Genomic DNA, 19,542 nt, shown 5'->3' with positions numbered 1-19,542 from the left:
ATTCGGTACATAAATGTTATTATTAGATATATACAGTTACAATAAAATTCACGAAAGATGTGATATATCAAAAACAGTTACACAATTTAGTAAAAAAACACTGAATAAGTATCAAAATGGAAAAGTACATGGTGAGATGTAACAATTTCACTAAATAAATCGATTTTAAACGAATTAATTATATATATTAATGTATATATGTGCTAAATAGACATTCTGTCTATTATAATACCATCCAAATGCTTGAAAAAATAAATAACTCATCTAATACATTAAAAAATGCCAAAGGGTCTAGCTAGCCAGTTAAGATAGTGAAAAATACCACCAGCGATAATCCATAAATAAAAATACCATGTTATTCTACATCAAAGAGTATGCGCTAAAAAAATTTTGAGACCCCTAGCCCCATCCATAACCCCCTAAAAAATTAAAACGTGTTATTTCGTTTTTTGACGACATCTTCGTTTCTAATCATCGCGATGATTCTACGATGCATCGTAGAAACTTGATTTTTCTTTTAACTTTGGATAGGATTTTTTGTTGACTACAGCATAGTATTTTTTCCAAAATTTTTGTCGCAAAATTCAAATTTTGTAAACGCTTTTGAAATTTTTAAACTTTGCTTCACAAAAAAATAGGCTGAACAAAATGCCAAAAAATATATATTACTTACAATATATACAATATATCCAATTATCTCCATAATTTTTTTTCAGATTTTTATAGGGTGGGCATCACGGTCACAATAACGAAAAATCATTTTTCGGTATTTACTTTAACCGTTTTGACTCCAGAATCAGTTCTGATTTTTTCTACAAATTCTACAAATTGATGTAGAACAGTCGTCAGTTGTTGTGAACGGTCGTAGCTCAGCATGATACTGACCTCGTAAGCCAGAGCGCACGGGTTCTAGCCCCGGCAACAACAATTCATTTTCATTTCTAAAAATGATACGAGCCGTTTCACCGTGCCTCGGAGAGTACGTTAAGCCGTCGGTACCCCTGGGCTAGTGTATATCGACACTAGTTACTTGAAACAGGCTTAAAGATGTAATTGGCGCCGGAAAAAATGCCATACGATATTATTATATAATGTAGAACATCATGGTATTTTTATTTTTGGAATATCGCTGGGACATTTTTCACTATCTTAACCGGCTAGACCCTTTACTTTTTACATTTATATACCCTGCTTACTATATATTATAAAGTTATATTTCGAACTTTAAAGCAAGAGTATATGTTCTTATATGTTTTGTGTTTCTACAGCGAGAAACATTTTCATTTCTCTCCCGTAAACAAAAGATCGTATATCCAAAAATATCAATTTTATAAGATAAATAACTTTTTCTGGACATTTGAACATTACAGGCAGGGACAGATTTATTGGACTTAGATCGTTTCAAGGCAAATAAATATCAAATAGATCTACTTCTGATGAGTATTATAACAGACTTACCTAAGGGCATCAAAATAAAATTTGGTTAAAATTTGAAAAACTTGGTAACAAAAAAATGAGCAGTACACCAATTAACACTACCCACTGTAAGAGAAAAACACAAAAACTTTTACACCTCTGTAGACTTGGAGCCAGCTGCGCTTTGCTTTTTGAAAATTCCTCCTAGGAATCCTTGGTGACCTTGGTGATTGTGAACACCCGATTTTCCTGGTTGCTTTCCAGCTAGCTTGTCAGATCTTGAACAGGAACTGGCTGATGTGGATTGGAATGAGACTGACATTCCACTATCTAGGGAGCCTACACTACCTCTTCTCTGAGCCTTTTCTCCTGCAACTATAAAAATCGAAACATTGCGAAAAAGTGTCTTACTAGTTTGTAATAAACAATACATTTTAGAATAAAATATTCTGCTTAGTAAATTTACTTATGTATTTCGTATTCTGTAATTAGAATTAAAATAGAGTGATAGGGACAAATATGTGGATTTGAACACTTGTTGACTATGATTTGAGCTGGATCTAGATATACAGGGTGTCCTGAAAAGATTGGTCATAAATTATACCACACTTGCTGGGGTCAAAAATAGTTAGATTGAACCTAACTTACCTTAAATGTGTTCATAAAAAAAGTTATAGCACTTTGAAGTTACAAAATAAAAATCGATTTTTTCAATATATCGAAAACTATTAGAGATTTTTTATTGAAAATGGACATGTGGCATTCTCATGGCAGGAACATCTTGAAACAAAATTATAGTAAAATTTTTCCTCCCCATAAAAATTTTATTAGTGTTTTGTTCCCTTAAACTCCCCAAACTTTTGTGTACGTTCCAATTAATTTATTATTGTGGTATCATTAGTTAAATACAATGTTTTTAAAACTTTTCGCCTCTTAGTATTTTTTTGATAAGCCAGTTTTTATCGAGATGCGGCTTCGTTTTTAATATGTTTACATAAAAATTTCATTGGGGTTTTGTTCCTTTAAACATCCAAATGTTTGTGTACGTTCCAATTAAACTGTTATTGTGGTGTACCATTAGTTAAACACAGTGTTTTTAAAACTTTTTTGCCTCTTAGTCTTTTTTTGATAAGTCACCCTTTATCGAGATGTGGCTTCTTGTTCAAAATATACCTAATAATATAAATTATAAAAAAATTTCAGATTATTGAGGTCTCTATAATCGTACTCCATATACAAATATGTGATGGATTCGACAAATATTCAAAATATCTCGATAAACACTGGCTTATCGAAAAAGTACTTAGGCAAACAAGTTTTAAAAATATTTTGTTCAACTAATGATGCCACAATAATAATTTAATTGAAACGTACACAAAAGTTTGGAAGGATCTAAGGGAACAAAACCGCCAAAAAAATTTTATGGGGTGCACAAATTTCACTTTAATTTTTTTTAAGATTTTGCTGCCATAAGAATGCCACATGTCCATTTTCAATAAAAAATCTCTAAGAGTTTTCGATACATGAAAAAAAATCGATTTTCATTTTGTAACTTCAAAGGGTTGTAACTTTTTTGTGTGCAGTATTGTATATAGGTAAGTGAGGTTCGATCAACCTATTTTTGACCCCAGAATATGTGGTAGAATTTATGACCAATCTTTTCGGGACACCCTGTATAATAGGTTGTTCAATAGGTTTTGCGGATCGATAAGAGAGTGCGTTGCTATTATCTTAAATTTGTTTTTGTATGTTGGTACACTCTTCATATGAACATAGATGAAGTTTCATATCTATGTGTCAATTCATCCTTGCTTTACAAGCTATTTAGTATCAACGTGTCACAGTATTTTTTACAAGGGAAAAATCAAGTATCATACAGTGTTTGAATTTCTATTTTTGGATGATTAAAACCGAAGGAAATTTAGGAGCGAATGTTGAAAGTGTATAAACACTATTCGCTTTCAATTAGTACAGTAGAAAGATGGGTTGCTGAATTTAAACGTGGTCGTACAAGCCTTAAAGACGATCTACGTCAAGGACGTCCAAAAACAGTAGCAACACCAGAAATCATAGAAAAAATAGAGGAGCCCTAGGCATCATTGGACAGTGTAAGCAATATTTCGACTGAAGCATTGGATTTCCCAAAGCTGTATTCATAATGGGTGCCGCATTCGCTAACAATGGAATAAGAACACATTCGAATGCAACTTTCTCAGCAATATTTAGAGCATTTTCGAAAGGAAAAAGTGGATTTTGTGCATCCATTTATCACTGTGGATAAGACTTAAGTCTATCACCATGATCCACAATCAAAGCAAGAGGCTAAAGAATGGTGTGAACTTGGTTCTTCATCTCCGAAACAAGTTCGTGTCCAGAAATCGGCAAAGAAGGTGTTAGCATCAGTTTTTTTCGATACGAAAGGAAAATTTTGTTTGTGGATTACATACTTGCAAACTAGTAAAACGATAAATTCTGAATATTATACTAGTTGAAGGAAAAGACCGGATTTGCAGAAGAAAAAAGTCCTTGTTTGGAATGGCTAAAACCCTTGAATTATAGTTCGAGTTGTTGGAGCATCCACCGTATTCACCAGATTTGGCTTCTAACGACTTCTATCCGTTTCAATACCCAAAGAAATTCGCGCGCATACGCACACAGACAGTATGGCGTTTAGTTGCTAAAATATTTCTAGTTATGTATAAATATATCAGTGCAAGAAAAGGTGTGAAAAGAATATATTAATGTTTTTAGTAAATATATTTATTATAATTTTTGTGTCTTTGGATTTGTCTTCCTCAGGAGTAAGATGAGTATTATTAAAACATTTTATTGTATATTTATTCACCTTGTCTGTTTGTTACCGTGAATTGTCATTAGGTACGTCCGAACCGATACAGACACAGTCCTCGTAGCGTATTTGGTATAGCATTTAGTCGAGGCATTGAAGGATTGAAGTGTCGATTTTTCGAATGTTTTGTATAAATGTACCTATTTACAAATGTTTCTTCTAAAATTTAGGAATATATTAATTTTATAATACATTTAAGTATGTAGTAATTTTCTTTACAATTTTTACTTATCTATTTGTTTTTGTTTATACCTAAGTGTCTGCGTAGGCTAGCGGTACGTGTATCTAGTTACGGACGTGTTAGTACTTGGTTCGATTCCCCATAAGGAAAAATTTTTTGTTTATTATTAATGGTTATTGACATCTTAGACTATTATATGGACTTAAAAATGATTAAAAATAATTAAAATAATTAATCGGGATGTTGCCCAACTATTTACCGAGTTGTAAATTTATAATAATTGCCTATTTCAAAATGCACTTTTGAAATGCATTTTTCTTATGCACAAATGCAATTTCAGATTTCTTATTCATTACATTAGTTCACAAATTTTCCTGACATTCTCACGAATCTAACGCAGCAAACTGCATTAACATCCGTCTTACTGCGCCAAAAATCGACAGTAAGGCCTTTTCTTGTGCTTCAATGCCTCGACTAATTCGGCCAGAGATCGAAAGGTCTTGAGTTCGAATCCAGTGCAATCCTATACTTTTTTTTTATTTTTTTGAAAGCGGTAAGCACAAAATTAGTTTGGGGTTTAAAATAAATTAAAACAAACTGTTTAAAGTATATTTATTTTTAAGAAATCATATAATAGAAGTATAACTTCTTATAATCAAGTATATTCAAATGGGAAATAAGCCACAATTTTACCTAAAAATGATTTTATTAACGTTTCGACGCCCAAGTCGGGTGTCGTTGTCAAAATACAAAATAATACTAAATAAACAAAAATGTTGTTGCTTAGTAAAAAATTCTTCTAATAATTTATTTAATCTGACTCATTTATATCGGCAATTCAGACACGTATTATACATTTTAAAGTAGACGACTTTAAAATGATATTGCCAATATTGATGAGTTGCGTTCCTGGGACGACTTTACTAGTATAAGCTATTTACTTTATAAGCAACAACATTTTTGTTTATTTAGTATTATTTTGTATTTTGAGAACGACACCCGACTTGGGCGTCGAAACGTTAATAAAATCATTTTTAGGTAAAATTGTGGCTTATTTCCCATTTGAATATACTTGATTATAAAAATGCCCACAAGAAAATAGCTTCAGAACAATATAACTTCTTACGTGCGTACAAAGTACACACACATTCTTTTTTATCTAATGATGAGGTCATAACAGCTGTGAAAACATATTTTGCAGCCAACCCTTCCAGATTCTCACTTCAGAGAAGAAATTCATAAATTGGAATCTGGTTGGAACAAATGTACTGACGTTCAGGGAGGCTACTGTTATAAAACTGACTTTTTACGCGGTTGACTTTACTATTTTATTATTTGTTTTTAGGCACTAATGTTTAACCTTAAATGACTTTATTTATTTTTAATAACTTATAACTAAACAAATGAAAAACAATTAATTTATATCTTTTATTTTACAAACTACGATAAACACTTAACATTATTTTTATACGCTACAAAATAACCACGGCTTTATTCAAGATTACATTAAAACATACTAATTTATTTACAATAATTTATTTCGCGACCAAACATCGAATTGTTACGTGACGGCTACCAATTTATGACTAAACTCTAATTCCAAAAATGTCTCTTTATATAGTTATAAAATTAATCTACTGATTTCCAGAAAAATCGAAAGGTAAGTATTATTTACAGAGTAATAAATAAAAGGTGTATTCGATGGCCTTCTAGATGCGCCGATACGTAAACAAGTTTCTCGCCGACGGAAAGGGTTTCAGACACTTCGGCGCCAGAAAGTTCTGGCGTTGACAGGGCCGGCCTGGGACCGTGACACTACACTAAATAAAAAAGTGTCTTTCAAACCATAACATTTTTCTTATCGAACCACAAAACTTATTATTGTTATTAATATTAAAATAATAAACCGACCATAAAAAAAGACACCACAGTAGTTATCAGTGTATTACGTTGTTTATTGGAAAGCTTTGCAAAAGATTTCTAAGGGCCCGAATAAAAGATAAAGTTACGGAAATGGAAGAGCCAAGCTGATTTCGATCTGGGCGGTCCTGCGTGGATAATAATACATTTACAATAAAACCAGTGGTAGAAAAGATATTAGCAAGAGGAATACATCTTGAAGCCACTTTTATAGATCTTCATAAAGCATTCGGCTTCGTCCCTTTGCACAAACGATGGATACCAATGAAAGAAGCAGGTATAAATTGTATTTATATAAACGCTGTCAAAGCAATATAAAGAGATAACATTTTTCCTGTTACTTACGGGTTGGAACGGTCGTGTAATCATCAAATAAAAAGAAGTCTCAAAAAAATATTTTTATTTACATAATAACTTTTCAACCAATAACCGGTAATGTAGACAAAAAGTTCTAATCACTACCGAAACTGACGAATGAGATTGTTGCCAACTTCTGAGCAAAAAATATTAAATTAGGTTAAAATTTGCGAGAAACTTGGGGGTTGAACCTTGGATGGTAAAAATGTTCACTATCTCGCCAGTCTCTTTATTGAAAAAAAAACTCATGGGAGTAAAGATATTAACGGTGTTAAAGTTTTCAAATTCCCACTGTGTATGTTTTAGATATAGAAACATTAATGTGGCATTAGGCAAGGATAGACAAACGCCACATGATGATAAAAAACAAACATGTGTCTGAAGAAAAGTTTACGGTAGGGATCACTGTAACTCAGTTGAAAGTGTTATTACGAAACGAGTTGGCGGAAAAAACAAAAAAAGGCATTTATATATATCACTAGTAAAGAGGGTGACATTCAGATACCAAATAAAAACATGCGAATATTTTTGTGTTATTTGTGGTTAATTCCTATTAAAGATAGTAAATTTCATACAGAATAATGAAAGCCATCAAAAGCATTCATTCCTATAAGAAATAACACAAAAGAAGTTTACACAGTGGCTGCGAATTGCGGTGCTAAAATACACGGCAAATAAAAAATACGAATTCAAACGTTTTGATTAGTTAGCAAATTAATAGACAAAGAAAAAGCAACAATTGAAAGAAAATTAATTGATCAAAACAGAAAATAAAATGATAAAGAAGATATAAAACATATCAAAAGCATAACTGAATACTGGGCAAGGAAAAATAATCTAAATATTAACGCAAAATAAGGCACTAAAGATTCAACCAAACCAAAAGAGGAAATAACAAATCTAATGAGAAAACTGTTGAGGAATCAAAACTAATATTATTAGAATACAGCAAATTGGCATAAAAGCCCAAATTGAAGTAGACAACGGAGAAGAATCAGCCGTCCCACAAAACCAAAATTAACTAAAGAACGTTGAGTCCGGGAAATAAAAGAAAATGAAATGGTTAAGGGATAAAGCAAAAGATGTGAGAAATAATGGGCAAACAGGAGGCAGCAAGGAATGGATATGGAGATCTAAAGAACTTGGTAACTTTAAAAACTAGCAGGGGTACAAAGAAGAAAGTAAAGGCCAGACAAGGAACAGGCAACCCATAATCAACAAATACAAACAATACCAAAAGATGGACTAGAATAGATGGAAGGAAACATTAAAGACTACAGCAACATAAGTTAGTAGAATAACGAAGAAAAAACAGAAGTAGAAGTCGGGCATAGAAAATTACATTGAAACCGAGCTAAAAGAAAACAAAAAAGAGTATAACAAACCGAAACGATTGGTAAAACCCACAGTAAGGGTAATAACAGAACAAGTGGGTCGCGGTGGAGGTGGAGGTCGCAGTCGATGTCGATATCCATGTAAAACAAACACATTTTACTAAATGGAAGAGAACAGAGCAGGTAAGTCGCGGTGGAGGTTTACCGCGATGCCATCCAGGAGGTTTACATCGATGCTTTTGAAAATAAAATGAGTTTGTTTTACATGGATGTCTACTGCGCGGCCTACAAGGATGCTTCCCTGTGATTGGTCCGTTCGAAGCCAAGTTGTCATTACCTGCGCTATCTGAGTTGATACTTTTTATACAATCCCTTTTTTGTATTATTTTTGAATTTCTAAAGTAATAAAATTCAGTAAAATTTTTGAAATATGAAGGAGGATCTGATTATTTACAGCTGACATTTCATCACTATCATCACTTGATTGACACAACATCGCAAAAGCACAGTCTTTTTGTCATTCAAATTTCATTAAACTACTTCACTTGATAGTAGTTCTAGCTCGACTGACAGCGCAGGTGACCTCCTTGCATGTGCTGTCGACATCGACCGCGACTTAACTAGTAGCATCCACCGCGACCTACACCTCCACCTCGACCCACTTGTTCTATTCTTATCCTAAGACGGAGAAAAGCAAAGGCATTGGAAGAGTTTGGAAAGTACCTAAATCTAGAACTAAAATCAAACACACGAGGGGTGGAAAACGCAAAAAAATTACAACAGTTAGAGACAAAACATAAAATTCAGATAAATTCGGAACAACAGTTACAAGTAAGGAAATTATATTACGAAAGTAAATTTAGTAATGAAGTAATAGATGATAAAAATAAAAAAAATCGAGAAGGGAAAAACAAAGAACTATGATATGGAAAATATATAAAGGCGTCGGAAAAACAACAAATCCCTAAGAACTCTGATTAAAAGCTTGTATTAGCATTCATAGTAAAAACTATGAAATGTGGAATGTAACTCAATAGAATAACAAGAAAAATATCGAAACAAAAGATGTCACAAGGGAAAAAGACAAAAGGGAGCAAGAAAGAAATAGATACAGCAAATAGAAAAAGAATGTAAGAAATTGGTGAATGAAAAGTGATACACCTAACCCAGATCCGGGACCTAAAGAAAGATTAGTTAGTAAATAATATAAATTTTGAAGTGTAGGTATTATATATCTGCATCAGATGCTGTGCTAATAATTTAGATAAACATGTAAGGTGCCAGATTTCTTCAAATTTTATTTGCATGTTAGAAATAACAGATGGTATTTATGTCTAAATGCGTTGACGTACCAACTAGGTAGGATATACAGACTTAGTGTTTTAAAGTTTCAATATTTCATTATCTTAACTTAGTTAGTATGCCAAAAATACAGTGTTCTTGTTGTAAATCAAACAAAAAAATAATTGGCTATGCTGAAACGTGAGACAAGCAATTTCTAATGCGCATGCTCTTAAAAAATTGAAACGTTCCAAGCTTGTATTGTTGTGTCTCGACTTGAAATTTGATTTTAAAAACAGATATGAACATTGCAAGACGTGCCAAAGTGAAAACTAAAAGTTCTAAAGGAACACTTATTCGTTTTAGGCACTTACTTGGAAGCTGGTAGAACGAATAAAAATAAATGGTATTACTTTCTCAACTTAACTAAACTCAAAACAGTTAAATTAGGAACTTTTTCATGAAATAATCATTGTTATGAATTAGGCTGAAAATAATTTTTGGACACTTTATAATAATACTTAAATTATCAATATCTCTATATAGGGTGTCCCCGAAAATAGTGCGTTCCTTAAAGGTATAGGTAGAAGGCACCATATGTAGAGCAAAAAAGTCTTATAACATTTTTTTCTAAACTCAACCGTTTGGCCAAAAATACGAAAATACATTTTGGTATGCAAATTGCAATCTGACAACTTTGTATACAAAATCCTAAAGATAGACACAGTCACAATTCAAAAATAGTTGCCCCATGGACCTTTACTACGAGGCGTGTTTTTTAAGTAAGTACCGTTTTGGAATTAGAAAAAGACCTACAAAGATATGACAATAATTTTATTTTTACATGAAAGCCTGTACCTTAATCTACTTTTCTACATAATTTCCGTGAATATTGAGGCACTTGTCATAACGTGGCACCAGTTTTTGAATACCCTCCTGATAAAATTCTGCCGCCTGACTTGTTAACCACTGCATCACAAATGTTTTGACTTCGTTATCGTCTTGAAGACGCTGACCGCCCAGGTGTTTCTTCAAGTGCAGGAACAAATGGTAGTCGCTGGGCGCCACATCAGGGCTATATGGAGGATGATCTAGCTAGAGTTTCCCATTTAAATGATTTGATGAGATCTTTGGTCTGATTAGCCACATGTGGACGGGCATTGTCATGCAGCAAAACGATACCCTTACTCAACTTGCCACGTCTTTTGTTCTGGATTGCACGACGCAGATTTTTCTCTGATGCTGAGGAAAGCAGTCGGACAATGATGAAATTGTAAAGCGTCTGTTTTCTCTCACCTTTTCGTCCACTTTCTGCACCAAATTTTCATTAACGACCGAAGGACGCCCACTCCGTTCTTCATCATGCACATTTGTGCGGCCATCTTTAAATGCTCTCACCCATTTCCTTACCATTCCATCACTCATAATGTTTTGTCCGTAAACTTCAATGATCTCACGATGAATATCGATCGGTTTTACGCCTTTAGCACTAAGAAATCGTATAACAGCCCGTACTTCACAATCAGCGGGACTCACGATTGTTGGAGGCATCTTAAACACTGGAGTAAACAAGTATACAATGAAGAATCAGACTGTAATGGCGTCAGTGCGTAGACAAGAGATGTAGGTAACCAGCGCTCATGCGCGGAACGCCGACCGTAGCGCTGCGGCGGCGGAATCGCAAAACGGTACTTACATAAAAAACATGCCTCGTATTTACATTAAACCCTGTCTTCCTCCTCAACAAACAAACAATTTCTTGTTTTGTTTGATTTTCACACATACGGTGGTATAATTATTTTGCAGGTCTCTACCTGTCTGACCTACATTTGTGGTGTCAATAACTTAAGTCACAAACAGTTCTTATACAGTGATGTTAGATTAGTTAATTTTATGAAAATAAAAGTTCGTTTATATGGAGAACAATGTATTTTTTTGGAAACGGTTAACTTAAAAAAATGTTATAGGACTTTTTTGTTCTACATTGTGTATTATATCCATACCTTAAAGGAACGTACTATTTTCGGGGACACCCTGTATATTGATATCTCACAGTGTAGTTCTTTTCAGACTACTTATTATCTGTTTCCGTAATGTAGGCAATCAATGTCTGAAGATATGTATTTCCCTATGCAAAATAAGTCTGTGTTGTTTGTATTTTATGGGCAGCGGACATCATAGCTCTTGGATGAAGAATGGTAAGGCACTAGGAGACGAAGGGTTTGATGTGGGAAATGATGAGTAAGATGTAAGATATACAGCGTGTCTACTTAAGTTGGAAACATATGGGAAACTTTTTTATTATTAATTTTACGAAAAAATGTTATTGTTCATAAAAAGTTCTGCATGCTCTAAAACCTAAGATTCAATCATCAGATATCAAATTTTATCAATATTATACGAGGAATGTCAAAAAATATGAATTTCGTTCAAGGGTAAACTACCTTTATTCCCCTGAATATCGAAAATTGTTATTACGAAAATTTGTTTGGAATGAAAAACTAAGATCAAATATGTAATTACATGCTTTTAATTGAAAAAAAAAGAATTACAAATTTTTCTCAAATTTATGAATATCCAACATCGTTTATATTTATTACAAATATGACAACTCTTTTATTATTCATTTTACGAAAAAAAGTTATTCGGGCGAGTTCGCATTTTGACAGAAATTTGTATTCATCATAATTTTTGAACGGTCAGATCGATGTGTCTCTTATTTTGGTCAATCGTTACACTAATACCACCTAATCAACTGATTTATTCAAACTAGAAAAAAATCAGGTCCGGCTTTAAAAAATTAGTTCGTTTGGGTCTTAGAAAAAATTTCACCCTGTATACGCTTTTTGAAAACTCTAATATGAATTTTACAAATAAGACAAATAGGCAAATAAAAAGGCATATTTAATTTTTTCCCCACACGATTACTTAATTTTTTATAAAAAAATCAAATTTGACAATGAATAATTAAAAGTTTGGTAAAGTGAACCATAGATTTAAAAAAATTAACTTTTATTAAAAATATTAATTCTTTTTGAACAAATATTTAATTGATGTTACCACCCAATCAACTGATTTATTCAAACTAGAGAAAAATCAGGCCCGGATTTAAAAAATTAGTTAGTTTTGGTCTTAGAAAAAATTTCACCCTGTATACGCTTTTTGAAAACTCTAATATGAATTTTACAAATTAGACAAATTGGCAATTAAAATGGCATATTTATTTTTTCCCCACGCGATTACTTAATTTTTTATTAAAAAATCAAATTTGTCAAAATCGGAATTTTAACCTAAAAATGAAAAAAAAAATGAAATTACGGTTTACCTCGCTACAACTCTGTTCCATTTTGATATTTTTTTTTCTGAAATATTTACAGCACATATTATCTCTTACCATTGTGAAGACTATGAAAATTGTTGTAGACTTTCAGTCTTCTTCTCGTAAAAGTTATGAATTTTTAAAAATAAAAGGTACAGATTCGTGAATTGCAAAGTTAAATCGCAAGAATTAAGTGAACAAATTTAAAATTTATCTATTTGATCACGTCTATGTTAAACTATAGAGTCCAAAGAGAAGTGTTATGGGGAGTTTTAGATCTAGACGTGTTATAGAAAAAAAAATGGTGAAACTTTTAATTTTAAGAAAAAAGTTGTTTAATTTTTTTTTTATTTTTATGGTAAAATTGCGATTTTGACAAATTTGATTTTTTAATAAAAAATTAAGTAATAGTGTGGGGAAAAAATAAATATGCCATTTTAATTGTCTATATGTCTAATTTGTAAAATTCATATTAGAGTTTTCAAAAAGCGTATATAGGGTGAAATTTTTTCTAAGACCCAAACGAACTAATTTTTTAAAGCCGGACCTGATTTTTTCTAGTTTGAATAAATCAGTTGATTAGGTGGTAATAGTGTAACGATTGACCAAAATAAGAGACACATCGATCTGACCGTTCAAAAATTATGACGAATACAAATTTCTGTCAAAATGCGAAACTCGCCCTGTATATTATTAAACAATGGGAGCAGACACTTTTTAATGGTCATTTGTTATTCCCCATAGGGGCCTCTATACGAGGTAGAAGTATGTACAGTTCCTCATGACTCACCCTGTATATCAACTTTCGCTCATGAGTATAGTACCTTTATATTTCACAATATTTCAATTAGAAGGATGTAGTTGCATATTTAAACATAGTTTTTAATTCTAAACAACCTTTTGTAATAACAATTTTCAATATTGTGAAAAATAAAGGTAGTTTACTCCTGAGTAAAATTCATATTTTTTGACATACCTCGTATAAAATTATTAAAATGTGATATCTGATGGTTGCATCTTAGGTCTTAGGACATACAGAGCTTTTTAGAAAGAATACCTTTTTTCGTAAAAGTAATAATAAAATAGTTATCCATATAATATATGTAATAAATAAAAAGGAAGTGTATCCATTTTGAGAAAAATTTGTAAATTATTTTTTTTTTTCAATTGCATGAAGCATGTAATTGCATATTTGATCTTAGTTTTTAATTCTAAAAAACTTTTCATAGTAAGAATTTTCGATATTGAGCTCTTGAACTTGAGCTTTCTTGAAAAAATAAAGCTACTTTACTCTTGAACGAAATTCACATTTTTTGACACACCTCGTATAATACTGATAAAATTTGATATCTGATGATTGAATTATAGGTTTTAGAGTATGCAGAATTTTTTTGAAAAATAAGTATTTTTCGTAAAATTAATAAAAAAAAGTTTCCCATATGTTTTCAACTTAAGTAGACACGCTGTATATGAGGAAGAAAGATGCCTAATGCAGGGAGGGAGAGCGTGATGGTCTCACTTTATAAAGATACAAGGGACGTTCAGGACTGTACGAACTATAGAGGGATAAAGTCAATGTCCCACACAATAAAAATTTGGCAGAGAACTATGGAGCGAAGGTTAAAGAGAGAGACATCGACAGAAGAAGTTTGGGTTTATGCCAGGAAAGAGCACAGCGGGTGTCTTGTTTGCTTTGAGACAGTTGATACGAGAAATATGGCAAAAAGAAAAGAGAGCTACACTGGATATTTATAGATTTTGAGAAGACATACGACAGAGTTCCTAGAAAAGAGCTATGGAGATGTTTGCGAAAGAAATGGAGGTACTTAAGGCTCGCGAGGGATCTTGCTTTTGGTATCTCAATATCTTCTTTTCTTCATGCTCTTCATTTTGTCCTAATATGTGTCCACGTAAAATACATACGAATTTGACATTATTTACAGATTCCTCCTTATTTTCGGCCAAATTCATATACCACAAAACAGTATTCACACAAAAAACTTACACTGTTCATGGATGTCCAGAAGGGAATTACTAAGAGCCGAACGTTTAATTTGAGGATCATTGTGAATCTCTTCCTCATTAGCGCTCATCGAAGGCATCTGAGAGCATGGACATTGATAAGGACATCCCTCTACATCTGCTACTCCGCTATCACGATTTTCTGTCCCTAGAATACGAACGAAATTATATATTATTTATCAAATCAGTAAAATGCATCAAACATTTGCCAAACATATTATTTTGACAAATTATATGCCTCACCACACTTTACATTGACAATGTCATAAATGTCACCTCATTCATCATGATGATTATTATGCTGGTGATTCGTATAAATGTGAGATTTCATGGCTCTCTTAAATTAAGATTTTTTGAAGACTCTATAGCAGTTATATTAGTAAACTATAACTTACACAATAAGCGATGGCAGATCACGTTAATAGAGCAAACAGAGCCATAGGTTGCCTGAATGAAACAATATGGAGAAATACAAATATCGGAAAAGAAATAAAAGGCACCTGATACAGACAGGACAAAAAGAATGCTAGAAACAACAGAGTTGAAAACCTTTCGAAAAATCGACGGTAAGACAATATGGGACAGAGCTAGAAGTCAGTGGCGGCTCGTATCACTTTAAGAAGGTAGTGCCAGAATTCGGACAGACGCCAAAATTTTTAGTGACGGGTTCACGATATTGTCAAAAAAGTTATAAAACAAAAATTTAAAAAAAATAGGCGCTGATACTTTTACCTTATGTATCTTATGTATATTTATCTGAAGTGGCAAGAAATTGTTCAAAATTTATCAAAACAGTTCCGTAAATTCATTAACAATAAAAAAACTCTTCAACTTACAACCATTATTTACTGCTAATATTACTTAGCTTGTATTACGATTAAGTCTCTATCTACAAAATTATAAAAATAATACTATTTCTATTTCATTATTTACACACATGCACAAAGTTGTGTTAATACCACTTTTAAAGTTTACGATACATCCTTCTTGTTTTTTTTTTGTTGCAAAGTTTTCAATGACTTTATTATTAAAATTATCAATACCATTTACAAAATTCTTTTCTGCAGATAACATACCAAGTCGTTGTTCTTTCATTGTATTTTTAACTAATGTTTTAATTCGTTTTAACATCGAAAAACAGCGTTCTGCTTCAGATATTGATATAGGATTGGTAATTAAAATGCTTAAAAGTTTAATAGTTTCTTCCAATGTTCTTTTTAAACCTTCCTCATTTAATTAAACTCATAGCGGAATAGCCCCAGGGGTAGTACTTAATTCATCTCACTAATACAGTACTTCTAATTCAGTTTTAAACCGAGTTTTGTTTAAAAATTAAAATTGTTTCCATGTTTCATTAAAAAATGATTCGGGGAACCGACGCCTGTAAGCAGAAAACTTCTCCGACATAAATAAATTAGAAGCAACTACATGTCCAGAGACGGTAGACCTTTGAAAGATCTGGAACTTTAAATATTATGAACTTTAAGTCGTTGTCTAATTCGGCGCTAAAATTGACCAGTTCCTTAAATATGCCTCTATTTTGTGAATTTTTTTTCGTCGTGACCTCTTTAAGCTAACTCGAAAGCTCCACAAAACCTTATAAAAACCACCAAAAGAATTTTTAAGATACTAATCTGATTCATTGTCAATTAATAAATTAAACTTAAGAAATAATCAAAATATTATTTATACTACACCCACGATCATGATGCACTAAAAGTTTAATAATAATATTATAAATACAAAAACTTTAACAGAAAATAGACATAACAAAAGCGACAAGCCAGCACTTAACGAAAACCAAAATCTTGTGCCCGGCACGAGATTCTCATTTAAGGTATACTAAATAGTCCAATGTAGCTCCTTCTCTGTCACTTACATAGGGTGCTCGTAAAATCTTTTTCTTTTCAGCCGTGTCAGTACCAATTTTGGCTCAAGATTCTCCAGCCGAATAATCTCCGCTGTAAGTGGCAGCGATTGTACTACGCGCACAGTTGCCAGATTTTATATAATTTATGAAGATAAAAAGAAATACACACAAAAAATTAACAGGCATTAAAAGATTTTAAAAATAAAAAAGACGCTTCTGCATAGTTAGGAAGGTAGTGCCATGGCTCTATGGCACTACCTCACGGGCCGCCACTGCTAGAAGTACAGTACAACCTCGTTTAAGCGGACTAACTGGGACCGGAAGCGATCCGGTAAATCGAAAATCCGGATAATCCGGAAATATAATAAGGTTAATAAAACTACATGTGAAATGATAACTTACTATATTTACACCCTAGCTAGATGATTTACGCGAGCATTAGTTTTTATTTACAAAAAAGTCATTGATCTTCCTTTGTTTTAATTTTGTATAAAGTCTCAATGCATGCAATGACGATAATGCGGTATGTACATACAATTATCAAAATTATTATTTTTATTTTTTCATTCCGGATTGATTCGCATAATCCGGACATCCGGATGAACGAAGTCCGGATTAACGAGGTTGTAATGTACAGATATACGACGGAAATGCAAGGTGGAGAATATTAATAACTGGGTAAGTAACAGAATTGTATAATGGAATGACCACATAAGCCGAATGACAACAAACAGAGTAATAAGGACGGCGAGATACGGTTCCATAATAGGAAGACAATCAGCGAGAAGACCACGAAAACGATGGAACGACAACTTAGACAAAACAGACAGTCTTGCCTACACAAAAAGAAGAACAATAACTTACCTGTTCTGTTTCCCCCTCTGTTCGATTTTTGCCTATCTAATTCGGCCTCTATCCTAAGATTTTCCATTTCATCCATTTCACTAACAGCTTCTTTTAGGTCTTCAGCAAATTTACATCTATCATGTTCGTTTCTGGCATTAAATGTAACTAGAACTTTTTGATCTACACGTTGACTTAGACGAATACCATATGGATAATCTATAACAATATAATAATGTTGAATAGTAATTTAACAAAAAAACAGGCGCTAACATATTGTTGCAAACATAAGCTTAAGTGATCTTGTCTCCCTTTTTGATGGGACGCTCCAATCACCACAAATGTAACAAGATAATGCAACTGATGTAGCAATCCTACATTTAGACATTTAGAAGACTATACTTAACATCCAGAAGATGTTTTGCGTAAGTCATAAGTATCGCTTTACATTTCTATTAATTTGTACAGCTTAGGCAAGATTTGTTTAATAAATTTGATTAGTTAGTATAAGCTTTTATTCAGGAAAATGGCCATCTGATTGGTGCACCTCAATTTATATCCCGCTACACAAAAAAGGAACTACTATCAGATGTGAAAACTACCGCACACTGTCACTAATAACACATGCTAGTAAAATCTTGTTACATATCATCAAAAACCGATTAAAAACCTATCTACATTACCAAATACCTCAGGAACAAGCGGGGCTTGTAAAGGGTAAAGGTACAAGGGAACAAATCCTGAACCTGAGACAACTTATTGAAAAGTCTAGAGAATTTCAAGTACCTATGATTATATGCTTCGTTGACTACCAAAAGGCATTTGATTGTGTAAGCTGGATAAATCTGTGGTCAATTTTACTATAAATAGGCGCACCAATGTACCTGGTGACACTTATTAAAAATCTGTACCAGTCCAATATAGCGACAGTACGACTAGATCAGAAGTTCTCAAACCAATTCAAGACCGAGAGATGTGGACCGGGAGTGTTAGACAAGGATGCGTGCTGTTACCTGACTTATTTAACATTTATGGTGAACATGTCATGAGGATGGCTTTAGAAGGATGGGCCGGTGGAGAAACAGTAGCCGGTAGGAAAATCTCCAATTTGAGATTTGCTGATGACACTACACTTATAGCAGCAAATGAGCAAGAAATGTTTGATCTTCTGCGAAGAGTTGAGTACGAAAGCAATAAAGTTGGTCTGAAAATCAATAAAGCTAAGACAAAAATAATGGTGATCGACACATTCGATACTATTCAACTGACTAACATGTTACAGGAATACCAGATAGTAAACACCTTTGTCTATCTCGGGTCTAGTATAACTAACGATGGTAACTGTGAAGCAGAAGTTCGGAGACGTATTGGTATAGCAAAAAATGCGATGAGTCGCCTAACTAAAGTTTGGAAAGACAGATCTATCTCTCAAAATATCAAGATGAAACTGGTGAATGCCCTTGTATTCTCAATATTTCTATACGGAGCAGAGACTTGCATTCTTCGCGCATGCGAGCGTCAAAAAATTGACGCCTTTGAGATGTGGTGCTGGAGAAGAATGCTGCGCATACCATGGATAGCTCATAGGACAAACGTTTCCATTCTAAACCAACTCAATATTAAAAAAAGGCTGTCCACAATATGTCTGCAATGAATTCTGTAATTCTTTGGTCACGTGGTTCGCAGAGGTGACGACAGTTTGGAGAGATTAATTGTTTCTGGAAACGTTCCGGGGAGAAGATCAAGAGGACGATCACCAACTAGATGGTCCGACCAAATAAAGAATTCAGCTGGAAACTCATTCTGCGAAGCTCTTACAGCAGCTGAAAATAGAGACCAATGGAGAAACATTGTTAGGAATATTGGAAGAAATCACGATCCTCAATAATGGGGAAACGACAAGAGACGACTGAGATGTCATTTTATTGTTGAACAATTAGCATCCAATGATCTAGATCTAGATAGTAACTCCACTGTTGATACTTTGGTTGTTTATAGATAAGTCATTTAGAATTTAAAATTGTAAATGATTTATCCCGGATATTGTTTTTTTTTTGTTCTTAATTTATCAATGCCGATATTTTTTAACCTCTTTTCATGTGGCACGTTGGTATCACATGAAATATAAAAATAATAGAAAATAAAAAAAAT

General features: G+C 32.9%; 1 protein-coding gene across 5 annotated transcripts in view; it reads right to left on the bottom strand.

The window, feature by feature from the left end:
- Positions 1-1,565: 1,565 nt before the first annotated feature.
- The window catches only part of LOC114333472 (IQ motif and SEC7 domain-containing protein 1), a 528,448-nt gene continuing 510,471 nt past the window's right edge, over positions 1,566-19,542 (bottom strand). For 4 of the 5 annotated variants that reach the window (XM_028283354.2, XM_028283353.2, XM_028283352.2 and 1 more), the window contains 3 exons: positions 17,413-17,610; positions 14,662-14,826; positions 1,566-1,791 (listed from right to left, as the gene is read on the bottom strand). In XM_028283354.2, the coding sequence (XP_028139155.1) occupies positions 1,568-1,791; positions 14,662-14,826; positions 17,413-17,610 (587 nt within the window). In that variant the 3' untranslated portion in view covers positions 1,566-1,567. The remainder of the gene's footprint in view (positions 1,792-14,661; positions 14,827-17,412; positions 17,611-19,542) is intronic. The other variant, XM_050663290.1, reaches the window with a different exon arrangement.

Source organism: Diabrotica virgifera, chromosome 10 (genome assembly GCF_917563875.1).
Source record: "Diabrotica virgifera virgifera chromosome 10, PGI_DIABVI_V3a".
NCBI lineage: Eukaryota > Metazoa > Arthropoda > Insecta > Coleoptera > Chrysomelidae > Diabrotica > Diabrotica virgifera.
The sequence above is the reverse complement of the archived record's forward strand: the minus strand, read 5'-3'. Positions and strand labels throughout refer to the sequence as shown.